At 42.6% G+C, this 23,412-nt stretch overlaps 2 protein-coding genes across 3 annotated transcripts; both read left to right on the forward strand.

Annotated features, from left to right (window-relative positions):
- The first annotated feature begins 5,740 nt into the window (after positions 1–5,740).
- On the forward strand, positions 5,741–14,285 carry LOC127004557 (O-phosphoseryl-tRNA(Sec) selenium transferase-like). 2 transcript variants are annotated; one of them, XM_050872398.1, is made up of 11 exons: positions 5,741–5,953; positions 7,886–8,008; positions 8,671–8,800; positions 9,684–9,827; positions 10,086–10,244; positions 10,451–10,614; positions 11,179–11,279; positions 11,532–11,653; positions 11,942–12,127; positions 12,860–12,982; positions 13,579–14,285. In XM_050872398.1, the coding sequence occupies exons 2-11, from the start codon at positions 7,895–7,897 to the stop codon at positions 13,755–13,757; spliced, it is 1,422 nt and encodes a 473-aa protein (XP_050728355.1). In that variant the 5' UTR covers positions 5,741–5,953; positions 7,886–7,894; the 3' UTR covers positions 13,758–14,285. The 2 variants fall into 2 exon arrangements, with proteins under 2 accessions (XP_050728355.1, XP_050728356.1); XM_050872399.1 differs by lacking the exon at positions 5,741–5,953 and having other exon boundaries at positions 8,631–8,800.
- A 3,112-nt stretch (positions 14,286–17,397) lies between these two features.
- Positions 17,398–23,094, forward strand: LOC127004559 (retinol dehydrogenase 11-like). The gene is made up of 10 exons (XM_050872404.1): positions 17,398–17,620; positions 17,954–18,135; positions 18,312–18,404; positions 18,950–19,061; positions 19,157–19,284; positions 19,844–19,926; positions 20,417–20,528; positions 21,291–21,403; positions 21,832–21,921; positions 22,263–23,094. Exons 2-10 carry the CDS (start codon positions 17,961–17,963, stop codon positions 22,368–22,370), a joined length of 1,014 nt encoding a protein of 337 aa, XP_050728361.1. The 5' UTR covers positions 17,398–17,620; positions 17,954–17,960; the 3' UTR covers positions 22,371–23,094.
- The last annotated feature ends 318 nt before the right edge of the window (positions 23,095–23,412 follow it).

A 23,412-nucleotide genomic window follows, 5' to 3' on the forward strand; every position in this document is an offset into this window, starting at 1 on the left:
CCGGTGTCCACTGTCACGCGTCGTGGCTACAACCGCTAAGCCTCCCACTGGCAACACGCTGGTCGGGCGGCGGCAGCTTACTCAAGGCGGGGCCCGAGGGCGGGAGACGGCTGGAAGTCGGCTCCCTTCTCCAGCCCGTCCGCGCTTCCCGCCCGCGCCGCGTCCCTGGACCAGGGACAGGCACTCAAGCGGTGGCCTGACTGGCCACAGTCCTTACAGCGCGGCTGGAGGGCGTCGGGGCTCAGCCGGTCGAGGGAACGCGTCCTTCGCTCCCCCAGGCACCGACTGCACCTATGCCCCCTCTTGCCACAGCCCCCGCACGAGCCACGGAGGCCCTCCGGGCTCGCCTTCATCGACGCTGCCTTCATCTTCACCTTCGCCATCCGGCCCCGGAAGTCATGGCAGGGCGGGGCGGCCGCCGCTAGGCCGCTGATTGTCGTCAATGCCCCGAACTCCATGGCCCTCGTCAGCGCGTCGTCGGTCCAAGGCAGGGGGTGAGAGTCCTCGCCAGTCTCGTCCCTCAGCGCCCGGCAGTCCGCACAGTAGCGCTGCGTGCCGTCCTTCTTCATATCCAGGACGACTGCTGTGGGCCACGGACTGTCTGTCCGCTCCATCACCCCCTGCGCCGCCAGCTCGTTGACGGCGCGCTGCAATTCCTCCCGCCTGGCCGGCACGACACGTCGGGGCGGGCTCCTGGTGGGCGCACCATTTCCCGTGCTGATGTTGTGATTCAACAACCCCGTGCAGCCCAGCAGGTCCAATCCACCCCCGCTGAACACGTCCGCGCACCGAGCCAGGGTGTGGCGCACCCTCGTCTGCGCCTCCGTCAGGTGAGCGGCGCTCCGGTGCGCCGAATCCTCCAGGAAGTTGGGCAGCGGCTTCACAGCGGCCGACTCCGCGCTCCCCGACGCCTCCTCTAGTTGTTCCACCTCTACACAGGTGCCCAGCTTGGCACCAGCGGGTACTTTCCGAGCCTCGTCGGAGGAGTTAGCCACTAGCACCGTGACTGACTCCTCCCCCGCTCCTTCGAGACTCCGTCTGGCTGCCACACCACCAGGCAGCTGCAGGCCCTCAGTGGACTCCACCGTGCCTTCCGTTGGCATCGCGTCCGACCGGCAACACAGGACCTTGGCCTCCGTCCCCGGGGCAAGGTGCAGTCGCTCCGCCGCGACTACCTCTGCACAACCAACCTTCGGAAGCAAAGGCGCCTGTCCGCGCAGCCTCTCCAGCTCCCGTCCAAGGTCGGCACAGGCCTCGCCCTGCGTCAGGTAGTCGAGGCCCAGTACGCACGGCTCGTCTCGATCGGCGACGTCCATCGGCCGGCGCTCCACAGCGCTGCCTACGCCGATACGAGCCTCCACTGGGCCCTCAGACTGCACGCAGTGCCCCGTGACGCCACACAGCCTCTGTGGCGCGTCCTGGAGTCGCGTAGCGGCCAGCATGTCAGGCCGCCCCAAGGTCCTCTCGGCGCTCCCCACCAAGCGGCCTGGCTCGTCCACTGAGCCCCGTAGCGCTGTTGTCAGCTGCAGCGCCTTCTCATCCTCGCCCCAGCCCTGGGCAGCAGCTGGCATCTTGAACTGGGCCTCCCATACCAACTTCCCGCCGTGCCCCGCTGGCTTAAGCCTCCCTGAGCGCCGGGAGGCTGGGGAGCTGCAGAAGGGAGCGGGCGGACCACGTGGGCTGCAAGCCGGCCGGCATGGCGGAGAGGGAGGCGGTGAGAGAGGCAACGAGGCAGGGTTAATGGGTCCGACTCCAGCACCAGCTGGACCCAAAGGAGCGGCTCCGACGGCTCCCCAGCCTCCTGCAGCCTCCACCGGCTCCGCCACGACGCCACCAGGCTTCAGGGGCCCTTGCCAGGGGCCCCACGCGGAGCCCCGCCAGTCCGCCACCCGTGCACCCGCCGCCAGCACACGTGACGCTTCTTGTTCCTCCCCGCACCACGTTGCCACCTCTCGCTGCTGCCATGGGAGAGAGAGCGGACTACGTGACCTGCGAGCCGGCTGGCATGGAGGAGAGGAAGGGGGTGAGGGAGGCAACGAGGCGGGGGCTCCCCAACCTCCTGCGGCAGCTACTGGTTCCGCCACGACGCTACCAGGCTCCAGGAGTCCTTGCCAGGGGTCCCTGATAGGCCCCAGCAGGACCGCCGCCCCGGCGCTTCCTGCCAGAACTGAGCCTTCTTCCCCAGCGTGCGACGGTGCCACCTCTCGCAGCTGCCTCTCCACCTCCCTCAGGCCTCGGACCTCGCCTTCCTGGGTCCGCACCTCCTCCAGCCGTTCACTCCTCGCGCTGTCGCAGCCCTGGTCGGCGTACTGTTGGGTTTCCACCTTCAGCGACGAGAAACAGCTCTGGAGGACCTCGGCAAGATGGCGTGCCCTCTCGTCTGCCCTCTCTTCTGCCCTCTGAGCCTGCTCGCGTGCCCTCTCGTCTGCCCTCTGTTCTGCCCTCTGAGCCTGCTCGCGTGCCCTCTCTTCTGCCCTCTGAGCCTGCTCGCGTGCCCTCTCGTCTGCCCTCTGATCCAAATCCTGCCTCATACTGGCCAGCATGGCAGCGAACAATTCCATCTGGCCCGGCTTCACCTCACCCGGGTCAGCCTCGGCCTTGCCCTTCTCCTCACCCTCACGGCGACCATTGGGGGACGCCATGACGACTCGGCGCGCTTCACTGTTCACTTATCCCACTCCTTTGACACCAAGTGTTACGCCACCCCCCCTACCACACGCCATACACGGGCAGGCAGGCGGCGTGATCCTCACCAGAACAACCACACGGGCACCAGTCACTCACAGCGGCCCACACCGAACACCGAGGGGAGGAGGGAACGAGGTAGGGCACAAAGGATACACGTTGAACACTAAGTTCTAGTTTAATGACAGGTTCCTCACACAGTACAGCAACTTTCAAGGGCACAGAACAGTCAGTTAATCAGGCACAGTACAGGGGCACGGCAGACACGCACACCGGATGCACACAGCTCACCAGCGGAGCACACCGCTGAAGCCTCTCTAAGCCCAGACACGCCACCCTCAACTACTCAGCGCCTCTCGCTCGCCACTCTCCACTCTGCCGACTCAGCACTTCCTGCCCGGCGGCCGGAGGCCCCGGGCTCCCCTCTGTCTCTCTTGTCCCAACAAGTAGAGTTGCACCATGCTGAGCTAACATTGCATCATGCTACAATTTCCTCACATTACACATACAATCATTCACATACAGCACATTCGTAACAGTATCAAGAAGACCCGGACCACCCCTCTGCACCCACAGTCAGATGGAATGGTGGAGAGGTTTAATTGGACGTTGGGCCAGGAGTTGGCCAAGCAGTGCAACAATGATCAGTCTTCATGGGATCAGAAGCTGCCTGCGCTTCTCATGGCCTACAGGTCTGCCGCCCACGAGACTACGGGGTATTCACCGGCAAAGCTGATGTTTGGACGTGAGCTGCGATTGCCGGTGGACCTACTGACAGGAAGGCCTCCTGGGGAAAGCCTTCCAAGGGACGCCTCCAGTTTTGCCCGTCAACTAGAGGAACGGCTGGAAGAGGTGCACCATCAAGTCCGAGGTGCCTTGAAGTTCTCCGGGGAGGCCATGAAGCGCGGTTACAATATGAGGGCAAGCCACGTTGACTTCAAGGAAGGAGACCGAGTCTGGCTTTACAACCCGCAGAGGAAGAAAGGACAGTCTCCGAAGTTACAGAGCCCCTGGGAAGGCCCTTACACTGTGCTAGAACGCCTCTCCGACGTGACTTACCGAATCCGGAGAACGGAAAAGACCAAGCCGAAAGTTGTCCACGTCAACCGCCTATGGAGGTACCACGGTCCGGGAAACTACACCTGGAACAACTACAGACACCCAGCAGCCGACGAAAACGCAAGGGACGTCCAGGACCGAGAGGAGGTCGACGACGACGTAGGCCTCCTGGCCCTTTCAGCCGAGGGAGATAACCTCCCGGCTTCGGCAGATGTTCCAGGGACACCCCAAGAAGCGGACGACGACGAGGCGCACCAGGAGACAGACGCGCAGGAGGCAACGAACAGAAGACAGAGACAACGCAGGCGTCCACAGCGATACGACGATTATTATGTTTTTGATTAATTCTCTTATGTTTGTACATAGTTAAGTGTGTGATCGGGACGATCACAATTAAGAGGGGGGGATAGTGTTGTGCTGGAAGCTTCCCCCGGCGACCATAGGCCTCTAGAAGGCTCCCGGAGAAACGAGCAAAGGGGCGGGGAGCAAGGCGAGCCGTCCGCGCCCCACGGGGCGCGGCCAGGCGCCAGGCGGGAAGTGTTGCCAACTCGCATATATTTTTGCTACATGTTCTTGTATGATCTGAAATATACTGTAATATTCTAGACTGTACTGTTCTGGATATATATAGGAGAAGAGGGCGAGAGAGAGTCAGTCCCAGTGATAGTAAGCTAGTGGTAAGTGAAGAGTCAGAGTGAAGTGTACTACTAAGGAAGAACATTAAACTACAGAAACTGTGCAAAGTGTTTACATATCTCCCTCCCACGGAGTCTCCTGACGGCGACACGGAACCCAAGTAACACGTCCGGCATAACACTATCAACCAATCAATCATTTATTTTCTCTCATTTAATGTCCTATTTGGCTATTTATTTGAGGTTAGTCCATGTCTATCTTTTTTTATTTCTCACTCTTGTTTTTAATTGTTCGTTTACATGCAAGAGTTTTCTCCTAATTTCGATTTTGTTCTCATGGTGCTATATACCTACACACGTACTAATAGTTGTATAATCCGTCCTGCCTAGGGGTTGGGATGGCATCTTTTGCAACAATAAATATTTCAATTCAATTCAATTCTATTTTTCGATTATTTTTCTCTTTGATTTGTGTTATCTGTCTATTTTTGAAGGGTTATTTATGTGTTTCTTTTATTTTAAATAATTTCTCATACTATTTTCGATTTTTTTCTATGATTTGTGTTATCTGTCTGAAGATCTATTCTTTCTTCATCTTTTTCTCCTTTTTCTTCTTCTCCTATTATTGTTCTTCTTCTTCTTCTTCTTCTTCTTCTTCTTATTGTTATTATTATTATTATTATTATTATTATTATTATTATTATTATTATTATTATTATTATTATTATTATTATTATTATTATTATTATTATTATTATTATCGATAATTTATTGTTGCAAGTAAACAACAAAGGAGATTATTATTATTATTATTATTATTATTATTATTATTATTATTATTATTATTATTATTATTATTATTATTATTATTATTATTATTATTATTATTATTATTATTATTATTATTATTATTATTATTATTATTATTATTATTATTATTATTATTATTATTATTATTATTATTATTATTATTATTATTATTATTATTATTATTATTATTATTATTATTATTATTATTATTATTATTATTATTATTATTATTATTATTATTATTATTATTATTATTATTATTATTATTATTATTATTATTATTATTATTATTATTATTATTATTATTATTATTATTATTATTATTATTATTATTATTATTATTATTATTATTATTATTATTATTATTATTATTATTATTATCGTTGTTGTTGTTGCTGTTATTATTATTATTATTGTTTATCTAAAAGTAGTAGTAGTAGTAGTAGTAGTAGTAGTAGTAGTAGTAGTAGTAGCAGTAGTAGTAGTAGTAGTAAAACAAATAGGCCTAGTATTAGGTAAAAATGTAAAAAAAGTCGTGCCGAAGAAAAAGCGGAATAGTAGCCTTCAATGTTTACACGTGGACGGCCGCTGCGGTGACGGGCCGGTGACAGCTGAGCCCTTTAATTAACTGTCCCAACCGGCGCCCTGACACACCGAACTGAAGGAGGAGAAGAAGAAGAACCAACACTATAGAAGAAGAAGAGCTAGCTTTTAATTAACCTCCTGCCCCGCCCTTGGAAGCCCAGGCAGCACCCTAGCATAAGGTAAGCGGTTCATTGGCTACATTTTATATATCTCTCTTTATCCTGGATCTGGATCTGGATAAATAATGCGCAGGGTAGCCATCAAATGCATAATGCGCATATTTGTGTTGGCTGCTGGGGGGATGGGGGAGCCGAGTGTGCAGGGGAGGGAAGTGAATCAAGTGTAATTGTTAGTGTTGGTGTGTTGTGGTGACAAGTGTGTATGTATTTGTTTTTTGAATGAGTCTATTGTACCGCAGTCTAAAATCTGATGAGGGAGGCTGTTACAGTCACGTATGGTGTGTGGAAAGTATGAGTGCTTGTATGCATCAGTGTTAGTGTGATATGTTTGGTATTTATGGATGTGTGTGTTACGAGTACGTTGACTGTTTGCGTTGTGTAAGTATGGATGTGGGTCAATGTCAGTGTGAGTGTTAGTGATCTTGTACATAAGTGTAAGTCTGTGTGCTTGTCTGCGTATGTGAAGAGGTTCCATGTTTATCTGTTGTTTGATCTGTGTTGTGATTCCAGTTATAACAGCCCCGGGTTCAACCCCTGGCTGTTATATTGGTGGCAGCGGTGGGATTGTTTGTAATGAACCTAGCCGCCTTGGTGTTGATTTGCTCTAACCTATCAATGTTTCTGTGTGTGTAAGGATCCCACACCGAGGAGCAGTATTCCACTGTTGGTCTCACAAGTGTGTCATACGCTATGTGTTTAATGTCAGGTGTGCAGTTATGTAGATTCCTCCTCAGGAACCCCAGTGTTCTGTTGGCTGTGGCACTGATATGGTCTGGTATGTGGGTGTTGAATTTCAAATTAGATGAGAGGTGAACACCAAGATACTTGTGTGTGTGCACTGATTCCTGGTCTGAATCTTGGAGAGTGTAAGTGTGATGGATGGGGTTGTGAGCTCTGCTGAATCTTAACAGTTTACATTTGTCTGGTTGGAAATGCATCTGCCAGGTGCGCTCCCATCACTCGAGGGCGTCCAAGTTTTTTTGTAGCAATCTGCAGTCGTCAGTAGTCTTTACTGCTCTAAATAGCAAACTATCGTCAGCAAATAGTCTAGTGGAAGAGTTAGGCGTTGCAAGTGGAAGATCGTTAATGTACAGGAGGAAAAGAAGGGGGCCTAGAATGGTACCTTGAGGGACACCTGAAAAAACAGGGACAGTGTCAGATGACGATCCGCCTTTATTAATCAACCTCGTCTGCCATGCCATAGTGTAAGCTAGGTAAACAGAAGAAGCATAAGGTAAAGTAAACAGTAAACACCATATGTAGGTAAAGAGTCACTGGCTATGATGTAAAGTAAACAGCCTAAGATAAATAGTTAGAGGCTGTGGTATGAGGTAAACAGGAGAACCATAAGATAAGGTAAGCAGCCTAAGATAAACAATTAGTGGCTATGATAAGGTAACCAGGAGAACTATAAGGTAAGGTAAAGAGTAAACAGCCCAAGATAAGCAGTTATTGGCTATGGTATCAGATAAACAGGAGAACCATAAGGTAAACAGTAAATAGCATAAGGTAATCAGTTAATTGCTCTAGTATTAGGTAAACAGGATAAGCATAAGGTTAATTGCTTAAGGTAAGATAAACAGTAAAGAGCATAGAGTTAGGTAAGCAATTCAAGGGCCAGAACAGCACAGTCGCATGGTGCAAAGGTTAATTAATTGTTTCAGTGCCCGAGAAAGATACATTGTACCCAATGGTTCTGTATATGGTTGCTTTCAGTACCACCATTTATATCCTCTATTCAGAATTTTCTCATTGACCCGTCATCTTGCTCAGTTATTAATTTATTTATTCTAGTGATCTATTTATTTATTTATTAATACCTTTATTTATCATTATTTGTATTATTGCTGTGAAGCCTAAATTATGTGACTTTTCATAACATACATAAAATAGATTTATTTTAAGGATTGTATTATGTTGCTTGCCCTCTAGACACCAGCTATGGATGCAGAATCCCTCAGGCTGGCAGAACGGTTGCTGCCATCAACCTACATCAAGCAAGCACGGGAGGCTGACGCCAACCGTCGAGTCAAGATACACCAGCTGTTGGAAAAGGTAAACTCATAATTATATGCGTGTTATGCACCTGTACAGGTGCTGTGTGCATTATTTATCAAGATCAAGGTAAGTGTGAACTAGGGGGTGAAAGGCTCTATGTTTACACCTCTTTTTAGAAATGAGTTTGCACTGAGAACTGTGACTGTATGGAATAATTTGACTGAAGAAATTGTTTCACCCAAGGAAGAGAGAAAACAAGATAGGTTTAGATTTAAATTTCCAATAGAAATGAATAGAATGAAGGAACTCTGCCTCTTGGGGGGTGCAAGCCAGCCTAACTAGGAGCCAGTCCCAAGTCTGGATAAATGGGATATTTTAGTAGAGGTAACAGTCTGTGTCCTTCAGAGTGTAATAAGAAGTTGGCATGGAGACTTACCAGACGGGGAGAGTAAGAAGTCAGCAGGTGAGATATTGTAGAACATCTATAGTTAAGCATTATGGATAGATTAATGCAACATTTTTAGATTATTCAGCATGTAAACTTGTGTGAGGATATTTTTGTGAATGTTGAAAAGTTAGAAAAATGATGATTACATGAAATCATGCTCGTCAAGTCATAATGGCCATTCTTTTGTCTACTATTCCTACTGTATTAATGTTCTTGACCCTTGCCTTTCAGGTGATACCATCAACCCCTTTTCATGAGCTTCTCCCCACAGCGGAAGTGTCCAGATGAAGGCTGGGATGACCAGACCATTGAGGGGTTTCTGGTTGACTTGGCCAAGATGGACAGCAACAACTTTCCAGCCAACTGTGGGGTTGGAGAGAGAGAGGCTCGGATCTTTTCAGGTGGGAGGCAGTGATGTGCAGTTCATATCAATATCTTACTTTTCTTAGACGTTAGACCAAATCTCCAGAGCTGGACAATCCAAACACAAACCACAGCATCAGTATAAGTTTATCCTGGATACCATTAGTGGGTTTTATTCAATTTAGGGTTGTGTGTTTTCTATTTATTTATCTACCACAGTCATATCTGTATTTACTTTTGTGGTAAACTTCATAAAATCACATATTGATAACCAAATAGATTAGATAGATATAACTGTATTATATCAGTAATTAGAAATAATTTTCAACCCCTTGAATGGAGGAGAGCCATAAAGCCTCCAACCGCTCAGGAAGAGTGAAAATGGACGTTAAACAAAATGATGATGATGGTGATGATTACAGAAAAATATCATCCTAAACTTTACAAGATCCTCTAATGGTATCCAGAACAAGATTAAACTTGTGTTGTGTTTGTTTGCCATGCCCAGCTCTGCAAATCTCATTTTAGTTATGCTGTTTATAATCATTAATATTCATTCAGATGTTATTAAAGAATACGGAATTTTGTTTAAGACATTTAATAACAGAATGGTAAATAAGAGTTCAGTTTTCATTCACATGTCTTGTCAAAAAAATAGCACACTGGAAGCATCCCTATTGAGATTAAAGAAAAACTAATTTTAGCACTAAAGTTCAAACACATTGGCAGGAAAGGAGCCTACCACAAGCTTAGAAGCTATGTTTGGTAACACAGTAGCATGCAGTTGTTTGTGTAAACCACAGCCTGGAGTGAACTAAATTCCCCATTCAAATTGTCTTCTCTGTAGGGGCAGGATCATTGTTATTACAGAAAGAAAACCTTTGCTTAATCTGGGATTGCATGGTTTTCTACATTTCTCAGGTCTAGTGGCTCAGCGCCATTACAGGTTTGGCCATGGCATAGGGCGGTCTGGGGACATCTCTGAGGTGCAACCCAAAGCTGCTGGGTCAAGCCTCCTCAACAAGCTGACCAATGCTATGGTGCTGGACCTCATAAGAAGAATTGGTGAGTACCCTGTGTACTGCACTGTACACATTACATTGTCATAGTCATTACCTGAAGTACCTCTATGTCCTGAACTACTTAATAAATATGAGAATGGAAATGCAAGAAAGAAATTTATGGTTTACTTAAAAAGTCTTGGCATTCTGATTTTACTCCCTTTATTATTATTTGTTTCCATTATGATCTGTGTCCAACCCTCATCCCCATGATGTGCATATTTCCCTTCTTTGTCCAAGCCTTCAACCCACTTTGACTTAGGAATCCGAGGGACCCAGGCCTGCCTGGTGATGCCAATGGCCACGGGAATGACTGTCATGATGACTCTCCTGTCTCTGCGGGACATTCGACCCCAGGCCAAATATGTCCTCTGGCCACGGATTGATCAGAAGTCTTGCCTGAAAGCTATTGTTACTGCAGGTTAGTTCTCATTATAATAAAATGTGGTCATTTTAATTCAGATTAATTTGATTAATTTGATTATTAAAATATTCTGGACTTATTTATTTTCTGACCACACTTGGTCAAAGCCATGGATGCCAAAAATTGCTGATAAGGTGAGCCAACTGTATACATATAGCATCTAGCAAATCTTTTTGGTGATGACAGTAGCCCATGTTTGCCAGGGTACCAGGTGGTTGTGGTGGAGAATGTCCTTGAAGGGGACGAGTTGAGGACAGATGTGGCAGCCCTCAGGGAGAAGGTGTCCACCCTTGGCCCAGAGAACGTTGCCGCCATCCTCACCACCACCAGCTGCTTTGCACCCCGAGGCATAGACCGCCTGGAGGAGGTAACATTCTGTGTGTTGTAATAGCACAGTGCAACAATATTGTTTGTCACATTTTTGTCAAATATTTTCAATACTGTAACTGACACTTAGTAACAATGGCAAGTTCAAGATCATTTTGGTGCAAAGGGAAGCTGAGGTTGTGTCATAAGAAAGGAATAGTAATTTGTTTCACAATTAATGGGGGCCACAAGGGGGACTGGGAGGATCTTTGGAAAGGCTCTCCCAAGCTCCCCTTTTGTTGCCGCCATGGCTGAGCGAGGTCCAGCTTCACTGAGAAAACTAAATCATTCACATCTTTGGTCTTTCCTGTACATGTCAACCAGTATCTTCAGCCTTCTTTATCCCAACTTCTAAGTTTTCTGTTTATAGGAAAATGTTTGGCTTTGAAATTCCTCTTTTACCTTGTTTTCTTTTCTTCCATTTTGCTAACCCTTTAATTTTCATAGCTTTATTAAATCCACTATCTGTCACTTTTTTTTATAGAACTATATTCAGTAGTACATATATGTCTGGATACATTAATCAAAAAGCCTTTAAACTTTTTTTTTTGTTTCCCTTCTCTAGGTGGCAAAGATCTGCAAGGAACACAACATTCCTCACATCATCAATAATGCATATGGTCTTCAGTCAACCAAGTGTCTCCACCACATACAGCAAGCTGCAAAGTTAGTACAAGATGCACTTTTCTTACGAGTACTACGGGCTTCTTATAGTGATATGAGCTTTAATTAATTTTAATTTTTAATGCTATATATTTAAGATTAATCTGGTATTCTCTGTATAGCAACTCAATAATAAATTATCATTATCATTCTCCTCACTTTGTCACCTTATTTTCCATATCATCATCATCAGCAGCCATTACTAGTCAACTGCAGGACAAAGAGCTTTTTCAATAATATTGCATGTTACCACAGAGTTGGACGAGTGGATGCATTCATCCAGAGCACAGACAAGAACTTCATGGTTCCAGTAGGAGGAGCCGTTGTGGCAGGGTTTGATGCTCAGTTCATGGAGAACATTGGAAAAAAGTATCCTGGTGAGTACCTCAGGAAGGTTGGACTCAGATTTACATTACATTTGTGGTTCATCATATCTGAGACAGTAACTGCCTTGGGCCTTTGCCGCTCCACACCCCAAATGCATGTCATCCTGAATATCTATATTTGTCCTGTGATTCAGTACAGAGTTGTAGACCTTGGTTATAATGTACTTCAATGTGAAAAAGATGATATATCTTCTTTGACTGGAAATTTCACAACTCGGAAAAATGGAAACGGTTTTCATTCCCAACAGTTTATCTTAGTAGTGCCTCTTCCTGTTTTAGGGCGAGCATCGGTGACTCCAGTGATGGACCTGTTCATCACACTGCTGTCCATGGGGGTGCAAGGCTACACCTCCCTCATGAGCCAGCGCACGGACCAAATGGAGTACCTGCGCACCAGACTGGGGGAGGTGGCTGCCACTTTCAACCTACAATTACTCCAAACCAAAAATAACCCGATATCTATGGGTGAGAGGAGAAATAATGTACATTTGTTATTACTGCTTTTACTTGATAACTGATGTACTAAGATTATACATGCTGAAAAAAAATATATATAAATGTAATTCCAGGAAATTTAGGCACATTACATAAGTAGCTAAATCATCTATGTTATTCTAGTACCAAGATGGTTTAGCTACTATATAACATGCCTAAATATCCAGGCATTATATGAATGTAGTGTAAATGTCATCATCATTATCATTAGCAGCATTATCATTCTAGTTTATATCTTCAACTTCTTAAAGTTTCCAGCGATTTTGCTTCCCTTGCAATCTTTTACATCTATTTTCATGCAATCTGCTCTTATGAACTTGCTAACTTAATGCCTTCACTCCCCCTGTAGCCTCACTGCACAAGACTTTCATCTTCAGCTCATCCTTTTGTTGTTCAACTACCTAATGCAAGAGTCTTTATCAGTATCTTCCTACTTTCATCCCTTTCAGTAATAATTTCTGAGTGAGACCCCATTATTTCTTTCCCTACACCTTTAACCTTGCAAGACACCTCTTGAACCAAATTTGGTAAATGACTTTTGGCTTTTTCCTCTTGTTTCCTTATTTGATCAGTGTATTGAATGCTTTGGTTTTATGGTTTGCCCATGAACTTTCTCATGTAAATAACACACAGACACACACAAAAGAAAAAGAAAAATCATCCCATCTTGAGTATGGTAGGTAATCCTAATGTTTCCTGCAGGACTTACCATCCCCAAGGGTGCTGGGACTGAGCTAGGGTCACAACTCTTCCTGCGGGGAGTGTCGGGGGTCAGAGTGGTCACCCCCCATCAGGTGAAGACAGTGGCTGGCATCACACTTAAAGGTCAGTCATAGTTATGATGTTTTTTTTTTTTTTTTTTTTTACAAAAGCCATATTGGGTTGAATTACTGCATTCATCCTTTGTTGTAAAAATATAGTAGTATAAGATAAAGCTCAGTGTATTGAAGTATGTCATAGTGGAGTCTTTGAGATATTTAATTACACTAGATTCATGTGTAGAGGTGAATTTTGGTGAAAAACCAGCACAGTAACACTTTAGATTGATACTTTTTGCAAATTCATATTGAAAAACCTTAGCCCTAACATGCATAGTAAACTAACAATTCCTGTAATTAAATGGACTTGGAGAGTTCATACTGTGCATATAATTGATAAGAGATTAACAGTCAAAGTAACAGAGTGGCAACCCAGGCATTGTAGGATGGAATGGTGGGTTGAGGGAAGGGTGGTATAGATGGTTGTTTGGTTGATGGGCTCATGGATAGGGAGAGGGTTAGTAGAGAACCAGGAGATGAAATTGTAAATTTCGACAAAGCAGCATGGAGTTCATGAACTTGAGGCAGAAAAGAGTGGCCATTGTCTTGCAGACACTAATGATTTTGGTGATGGTGATGCCATCTCTTATTTGTTATCCACAGGCTGGGGCGCCCACCATCCCAACTATCCACAAGGGTATTTGACTGCTGCTGCTGCCTTGGGTATGGCCAAGGGAGATATAGAGACCTTTGTGGCAAGGCTTGAAAAATGTCTCAAGAAACTGTGTGATAAATTAAGGGAGAGAGGAAGAGAAACAGATGAGAACAGTGTAGGGAGCTAGAAACCTTGATGCTAGTCAGGTAATTTGAGAAAAGAATGCACCTTCTGAAAGCAACAATGAAAAGATATGAAGAAAGCAGACCAAAAACTGAAAAATGTAGATTGTAAAGGCACTATAGTTTTGCAAGTTGGTGAGGGAGAAGACAAAAATAATTGCTAATTACCAAAGACATCCCTATGACTTTACTAGTTACTGTAACTTTGTGTTATATTTCTGTGCTGTTGGGAAGCATCTTTCCATTCTGTTATAGTGGGCATTGTCTGAGAAAGGTTGGCCACAATAGAAAAAAGTAGATATGACATTACTAAAAATTGAGTTCTGTTAGTGGAGGGAACATAGAAACATCTCTGAGTAATGAAGACAGAGTGGAGGATTATTCAGCAGAGATCTCAGAATGGTCAAACAAAATGCAAGAATATATAGGGATCTGTTCTGTCAGATGCATTCTCTTGCTCATTATACCATGTCAGATGTAGTACTAGACTCATTGTAAAAAGCTGTCATTCCTTTAATAAACATTCGCCTATCCCACAGATTTTCACACCATCCTACAAGGCTCCTCTTATAAACATCCTCCAGATCTATGAATGTTGTTGTGTGTGCCAGGAAAGAACACAGTTTATACTATTGTAATGTAAACCCAAGGAGGAATTAAAAGAAAAATTATAAAAAAAATCTTATTGAGAGACATTCAACATTTTTTTTCTTTTTATTAGGGTTAAATTATAAATAAGATTATCAGACAGAAAGGGTACAAATATGATCAAGGCTGTACAAAGGTGATGGAAGAATTACCAGATTTTTTTAAAGATTGAGTTGGTTGATATGAAAGAAAGACAGACCCTTGAAGATAACTTATATACATAGCAACAGTACTGAGGAAAGTATGAGGTTTGTAAAGTATCCGAAGTAGTAATAAGGAGGGCCAGGAGAAAATGAAGTAGGGTAACTCATTCACCCTCCTGAAAGGTAGCTGTTCATAGGTCTGTGGGCATGATTGCTGCTTCACAGAGGAAAAAAAATCTAATTTCATGACCAGCACTGGATGTTTTTGTCTGTAATGTAACACAGAGGAATTAACTAAATGCATCGCTCTTTTAAAGCATTTTGTATAAGTTTAAGTAAAGGATTTAATTGAATACACGGGAATTTGACGATAGCACAACGTGAATTGAGAGCACCTTCCTTCCCATACCATACACACACAATAAACAGTACAATACAACAACAAAATTAAGTATAGTAATTAACCTTTTTTAAATATTTTGAGGAGTGAGAACACTTAAACACAGAACTGGTAACTCTTCTTCTATACTCATTTCTTTATATAAAAGGCATGTAGCTTTTATTATTATACTATTTTGCTCTGAGTTACTCACATTATGTTTTGCTCTGAGTTGCTCACATTATGTTTTGCTCTGAGTTGCTCACATTATGTTTTGCTCTGAGTTGCTCACATTATGTTTTGCTCTGAGTTGCTCACATTATGTTTTGCTCTGAGTTGCTCACATTATGTTTTGGTCTGAGTTACTCACATTATGTTTTGGTCTGAGTTACTCACATTATGTTTTACTCTGAGTTGCTCACATTATGTTTTGCTCTGAGTTGCTCACATTATGTTTTGCTCTGAGTTGCTCACATTATGTTTTGCTCTGAGTTGCTCACATTATGTTTTACTCTGAGTTGCTCACATTATGTTTTGGTCTGAGTTACTCACATTATGTTTTGCTCTGAGTTGCTCACATTATGTTTTGCTCTGAGTTGCTCACATTATGTTTTGCTCTGAGTTGTTCACATTATGTTTTGCTCTGAGTTGCTCACATTATGTTTTGCTCTGAGTTGCTCACATTATGTTTTGCTCTGAGTTGTTCACATTATGTTTTGCTCTGAGTTGTTCACATTATGTTTTGCTCTGAGTTGCTCACATTATGTTTTGCTCTGAGTTGCTCACATTATGTTTTGCTCTGAGTTGCTCACATCATGTTTTACTCTGAGTTGCTCACATTATGTTTTACTCTGAGTTGCTCACATTATGTTTTGCTCTGAGTTGCTCACATCATGTTTTACTCTGAGTTGCTCACATTATGTTTTGCTCTGAGTTGCTCACATTATGTTTTGCTCTGAGTTGCTCACATCATGTTTTGCTCTGAGTTGCTCACATTATGTTTTGCTCTGAGTTGCTCACATTATGTTTTACTCTGAGTTGCTCACATTATGTTTTGCTCTGAGTTGCTCACATTATGTTTTGCTCTGAGTTGCTCACATTATGTTTTACTCTGAGTTGCTCACATTATGTTTTGGTCTGAGTTGCTCACATTATGTTTTACTCTGAGTTGCTCACATTATGTTTTGCTCTGAGTTGCTCACATTATGTTTTGCTCTGAGTTGCTCACATCATGTTTTGCTCTGAGTTGCTCACATCATGTTTTACTCTGAGTTGCTCACATTATGTTTTGGTCTGAGTTGCTCACATCATGTTTTACTCTGAGTTGCTCACATCATGTTTTACTCTGAGTTGCTCACATCATGTTTTGCGCTGAGTTGCTCACATTATGTTTTGGTCTGAGTTGCTCACATCATGTTTTGCTCTGAGTTGCTCACATTATGTTTTGCGCTGAGTTGCTCACATCATGTTTTGCTCTGAGTTGCTCACATTATGTTTTGGTCTGAGTTGCTCACATTATGTTTTGGTCTGAGTTGCTCACATCATGTTTTGCTCTGAGTTGCTCACATCATGTTTTGCGCTGAGTTGCTCACATTATGTTTTGGTCTGAGTTGCTCACATCATGTTTTGCTCTGAGTTGCTCACATTATGTTTTGGTCTGAGTTGCTCACATCATGTTTTGCTCTGAGTTGCTCACATTATGTTTTGGTCTGAGTTGCTCACATTATGTTTTGGTCTGAGTTGCTCACATTATGTTTTGGTCTGAGTTGCTCACATTATGTTTTGGTCTGAGTTGCTCACATTATGTTTTGGTCTGAGTTGCTCACATTATGTTTTACTCTGAGTTGCTCACATCATGTTTTACTCTGAGTTGCTCACATTATGTTTTGCTCTGAGTTGCTCACATTATGTTTTACTCTGAGTTGCTCACATTATGTTTTGCTCTGAGTTGTTCACATTATGTTTTACTCTGAGTTGCTCACATTATGTTTTGGTCTGAGTTGCTCACATCATGTTTTACTCTGAGTTGCTCACATTATGTTTTGGTCTGAGTTGCTCACATTATGTTTTGCTCTGAGTTGCTCACATTATGTTTTGCTCTGAGTTGCTCACATTATGTTTTGCTCTGAGTTGCTCACATTATGTTTTGCTCTGAGTTGCTCACATTATGTTTTGCTCTGAGTTGCTCACATTATGTTTTGCTCTGAGTTGCTCACATTATGTTTTGCTCTGAGTTGCTCACATCATGTTTTGCTCTGAGTTGCTCACATTATGTTTTGCTCTGAGTTGCTCACATTATGTTTTGCTCCGAGTTGCTCACATTATGTACTGCCTGGGGGTTGGGATGGCATATCTTCCTCCCTTCTCCTTTGTTGTTTACCTGCAACAATAAACAATCAATCAATCCTTTGTAGCAAAAAATTAAATAAAATAAAAAAAAAGGGGACAGAAAAGTGATCCCGTTAGAAAAGGAAAAACACCGGCCGTCAAGGAGGCAGCGGAGCGGAAGTGACGGCCTAAGGAGCACACGGGCAGCCTAACAGTGAGCCGGAGGGACACATTCTTCGCGGGAAAACTGGATACGAAGAGACACAAAGGAAGGGAGATCAAGGTATAAAGGCCCAAGAAGCGATACAAAGCGTCAGAGGGCTACACAAGGTGACGCACTGTAGTACACACCCACGGTCACCACACCACTGTTAGTAATGGCCAGAGGTTGTTATATTTCTTCACTGCTTTCTATGCCTCTCCCAAGCTGTTATCTTAAGGCATTTCCAATGTGTTATATTAATTCACTGCTTTCTATACCTCTCCCAATCAGTTATCATAGGGCATTCCCAATCTGTTATGTAAGGCACTTCTTTCTATCCCTCTCCCAATGGGGGATGAGGCCTCCCAATCCATTTCGAAGTTGTGTTAGTTTTGGTTGTAGTTATGTTGTAATAACTTGTCATTTTGTACGGTAGCTCTCTAAGTTTTTACCAGAACCATAAATGGCATGTTTTATCACTTCACTCTTTTTACTCCTCAGTTACAGGATGTTTAGAATTGATGATACGTGGGGAACTACGATAGGTGTGTTTGTGTTTGTCATCATGGGCATGTCAACCATTGCCATCTCGCTGGGGCTGGTGTACAGGCGACGCAGCGGGCGCGCCACAACCACTGCTTCCTTGAAGGGCAAGACAGTCCTCATCACTGGAGCATCATCAGGTAACACCCAAAGGATGCAGCCATGAAATATTTGTAAAACTAATGAAGAGCTTCTGCAGCTTCTTCAAGATATATGCTGTGATACAAAGCATCAAAGAGGGTTCTCTTTCCATTACACTGTAACTTATCCATGTCTCATTCATATTTCAAAATTTGATGAAGTGTCCTTGTAACAGGCATTGGAAGGGAGGCAGCGAAGGACCTTGCCCAGAGAGGAGCCAGGGTCATCTTGGCCTGCAGGAACCTCCAGAAGGCTTCACAAGTTGCAAGTCAGTGTTTATTGTTAATAGTATTTTTGGCAAAAGAGATATGTAAGGCACTGATAGGTAGCAAATCTTATATGGTATGAATAATCAGCTGCCAGCACACACACAACCTTCTTGTCTCTTGCCCTGCATTGTCCTGCTCTGGGGCCAGAGGTGAGGTGCAGGCTCATTGGACTCTCAAACAGTAGAATCAGCATCTTATCATCCAGTTCTTACATAGTCGTGGTTTTGAGATAGGAAATATAGGGCTGTTTTATTGCAACACACTACATACCAGACATTCTATTCCATCTATCAGTGCCTTATAGATGGACTAAGTGCTAAAAAGTGTGAAAAATTACTTCTCTCATAATGCACTGATCTCATTAAAACAGAAAGACAAGAATGCCAAAACAGAATGTTTGTTATGACCCCTCATTTCAGTTTGCCAGAGTAGTTTCATCCCTGAGAGAAACACCAGTAATGGTAATGGTGTGTATAGATTGGCGATCATGCCTCCTTTCATTGGAGATACACTGCTCCCTATATACCTTTGTTTTCTTTGCCAGGTGACATAGAAGAGGCCACAGGGAGCAAGTCAGTGGTGGTGATGAAAGTGGACACTTCCTCACTGGCTTCTGTCAGGGAGTTTGCTGCCAAATTTCTTGCTCAAGAGCGCAGGTTTGTTGCCGTGCTAACCTTCTCTTATATTAGCTTTTTTGTGTGTCCTTATAATCTTGTGCATCCTTGTGTAACTCATTATTAACTCTGCACAGGTTAGATGTGTTGGTTTTGAATGCTGGCATTGGAGGACGGCAAAAGAAAACATTAACTTCAGACAACCTCGAACTCACAATGGCCACCAATCACTTCGGCCACTTTCTCCTCACTAATCTTCTCTTGGGTAAGCAAACTCTACTATTGTTTTTAACATAAAGGAGATAGACCTAAAGGCTGAATAACAAGACATTAAAAAATACCAGCAAAATAATACATATAATGTTCCTCCAGGAGTTTTACTTGACGTGAAAAAAAATCTCAGTCAAATGTAGATGAGGACCAAATCTTCCAGTAAACACTTTAATATGATCAGTTAAATCACATAACTCTGAATTAATATGCTTACTCAATTCTTCACCTGTGACCAAAGAGTTTGAAAAGAAACAAGCCTTCTCAAATTGCATAATGACAACTCGCAGTCACCTGATAATGAAGTATACATTTTGCAGGTTCAGATCAGTTCAGTTGCTCAGGTGAAGTGTAGCTTTCAAAACGGCACTTGTTACTTGTATTTTTTTCCGTGGGTTCTGTTCCAGTATTTTAATTTCTTTTCTTTTTGGGGGGGATTTCACATAGCAATTTTTTTTTTTTTTTTTTTTTTTTTTTTTTTACTGAAAACTTTTCCCATGATATCATTTGCAAGTTAAGTCAGGTGTGTTGGGCATTCATTGTCTGTGTTGCAGGTCTGCTGAAGGCCAGCCAACCCAGCAGAGTAGTTGTTGTGTCTTGCATGATTCACTCAAATGTCCAGACACTAGACATTGAGGTATGTAGAGCCAGCTCTGTACTTGTATTTTGTATGTCTGAATTTTATCACTTCACATCAGTAGGTAAAAGCCAATGCAGCCAGTAGGGGAATCTTTTTTCCTGATTTCTCCAGTATTTGTTCAGTGTACTGTTGCAGCCAAAAATATCAGTCCACCTTACTCTGACCTAATTCTGGCTCAGTGACTCCTTTCCATATGACAAGCCAGTCTTTTCCCCTGCCAGTTCAATCCCCACTTCTCTCTTTCCTTTCGTCACCCTCCACTCCCTTCCTAGTCTTGCCACGTAGAAAGGAGCTACCAAGTCACCATGAATTCAGAGTATAAGATTTCTTCACAACTGTAGTGTGGGCTTAAGCATGAAAATTATAATAAAAAAGTATGCAGTCAGAGCTTACTATTATGTACTTTCTTTTCCATGCTGATAAAACTGTACAAAAAGAATTATATTAAACTCTTTTCATTTTATTGTTATATGTTCATCCTTAACAGAACCTGAACTTCACCAAAGAAGGAACTTATTGGCCAGTACAAGCCTACGCTCAGTCCAAGGCCTGCAACATTCTTTTTACCCGTTACCTGGCAAACTTGCTGAAGGACTATGGTAAGAAAATCATTCTCGGTTCATATTTTGATGCTCTTTCAAAATATCATGCAGGGTGAGAGCCAAAAACTTCACAACATGCGTCCACAATAAAGTGTAGATTGAGGAAGATTCTAAAAGACCAATATCAGTTTTGGTTGCAGAGGTGTCTTGATTTTGCCCTCCATATATACTTGGTTGATTTTTTTATATACATGTTCAAATGTAGGAGGTCATGTTTTGCAGGAATACTTCTGTAGGGTCCTAAATTTATTCCTTGGGGGGGTCAACAGGTACAAGAGACTGACTTAACATAACTATATCATTGTGAGGACAGACAGATACAAGCGTACGTAGTTTCACCCTGACCATTGTAAATATCATAAACATATTTTGCCCTCTCTGAATATTCACTGTTTTTATACTCTATTATCATTTTATTTGTATTTATTGCCAGCATTTTAAAACACCTGACTTTCAAATATTCCAATTTTTACGTTTGTACTGAACATCTCGCACATGTTTTTTAGTGACCTGGCTTCATTTCCCCCAATAAACTGCATATTGTTTTTATTGCTGTTTTTATTATTATTATTATTATTATTATTATTATTATTATTATTATTATTATTATTATTATATCTACTCCAATGATGGATTTGCATACCAACATTACCATGAAACTGGTCAGTTGTATGAGGCTTTGCACAATTGCTTGATAAATTTTAATGCATTCCTTTATTCCTTTAATTACTACTTAAGAACTTATCTTCTCCATTTCAGGAGTTGCTGTTAATTCCATGTGCCCAGGATTTGTGTCAAGTGATATATTTGCGAAGAGTGAAAGTTTTATTGCAGGATATGTGTACAACTACCTGGCTCCCATATTAGCCAAGGTAAGTGTCTTATTTGCCTTTGTTCATCTTTGGCTTTTTACCTTTTATTTTTATTATTTTGAAAAAAAGTTACCTAATCTAGTTATCAAAGAAAATTCCCCCAATAGCTTGCAAATTCAATTAAATTTAGTGCTAGAAAATGTTACGTCATGAAACTAAGCAAAAGTTAGAAGAGACTAATTTGGAATTATAACTTGGGAAAATAGACCTGTGGGTAGCTGAAGAAAAAGATATGAGTGTAAACATTAACAAAAGAATAACATCAGCTTATCATCTGGATCTTACTTATGCTCCCTGTCTTACTCTATGGCTGAGACATGGACACTAAACACTTGACTTGAAGAGGCGAAGGCCAGTATTGTGGAGCGATACTTTTGCTTTAGAACACACTGTGTAATTTATTAATGCATTTGTATATTATTTTCCAGACTGTAGAACAAGGTGCCCAAACTATCATTCAACTTGCAGCCTCTGACGAGAATCCTGCCCCCACTGGCGGGTTCTATGAAGATTGTAGGGTAAGTAACAGCCACAGGGATCACAACTGTGCTCTATACTTTCTCTTCACATTCTTCTGTTAGTGCTAAGACCAAGAAGCAAACTCTAAAACAGTCTGTTCAAAAGTTCCATGACTTTGGAAATACCTTGCCAAAGCTACACACAAGAAAGTACAAAGATAGTAAAACCTCGGGTTATGAGTGCCTTAGTTTTCAAGGGGGGTTACTACTACTGCCAATACTACCCTTCTTGAAAGTTAAATATATTTCTCAATTGAACATATAGTCAAGAGGGGTCAAATTTTTATGTGAGATTGACTCCTTCACAGTACATACAGTACATGACCTTATTTTCAACACAGGTATCTGACAATGCAACCAACCTGGTGCTTGATGAAGGCCTTGCTAAGAAGGTTTGGGAAGCCAGTGAAAGTCTTGTCGGTCTCCAGCCTGAGGAACAGCACTACTGATGCATCCCACCACCACACTGCAGCAGGAGGAGCCAGGAGATCACAGACATTCCGGTGCTGCATCATAAGAGTGACCATTGTGTAACTTTGAATTCTGTCTCTATTTCCCTCTCTCTCTCTGTTTCTCTCATGCTTGTCTGTGTGTCTCTGCTTCTGTCATGTTCTGTCCTCCTCTTCTTTTCTCCTCCTCTCCTCCCTGATGCTGCAGGTATGAGATGTCTATGAACAAACTTATCTCACCGTCCTCCATCATTCACTGAGCATCCCTGCTGTTAATTTTGTAGAACAGTTATCTTTGAATGTGTGGAAAAGAGAACAGTGGCTTACTAAAGGTGCCTTAAGAATTTGATGTAACAATTAGTATCCATGTAAAAGTCTACCCCTTAAACTGTGCTGTAAAGAGTCGTACAAAAAAAAAATCAACTATCACACAAGTATATATAGCAAGCATGTGTGGTTTGTACAGCTTTTAGTATAGTGATGAACAAATAGTGGATGTGCTTTGGACCCCCTGGATCTAATGTGTAAGAAAAGATGGCCTGTAGTATTCTTTTGTTCCTCCTTCTGAGCTGCATGTTGAGCATCACAAAGTTTGTGTTACATTCCATTGAGCTTCCATTTTTTGTACTTAGCGTTGTTGTTGTTGAGGTAGTGAGGGTTGTAGTGTTGTGGGGGGAACAGGTTTATAGTGATGGTGATAAAGCTATGCAGATCAAAAAGACCATTAATTTTATAAATGGAAATTAAATTGTGCCTCTAGGGCACTTTATTTTGTATGTACATATATAAAGTTTTTTTGATTAATATTTTTATAGTTTTTAAGTTTGTCTTCATCATGAGAGTTAAAGGATATTTTGCAGACATTAATAAATGTCTCTAAACAATTATGTTTATTATTTCAACCTTTGTGTTAACCATTTGGCAAGGGTTCATGAATTGTACACTTCCCTTGTTCAGAGGAACTTCAGAGAAATCACCATGTTTGTGTACAATGTTAATCATATCACACACATATACTTGTCTCAATGATCAGTTTTGTTTG

The sequence above is a fragment of the Eriocheir sinensis genome, chromosome 28 (genome assembly GCF_024679095.1).
Source record: "Eriocheir sinensis breed Jianghai 21 chromosome 28, ASM2467909v1, whole genome shotgun sequence".
NCBI classification, from domain to species: Eukaryota; Metazoa; Arthropoda; class Malacostraca; order Decapoda; family Varunidae; genus Eriocheir; species Eriocheir sinensis.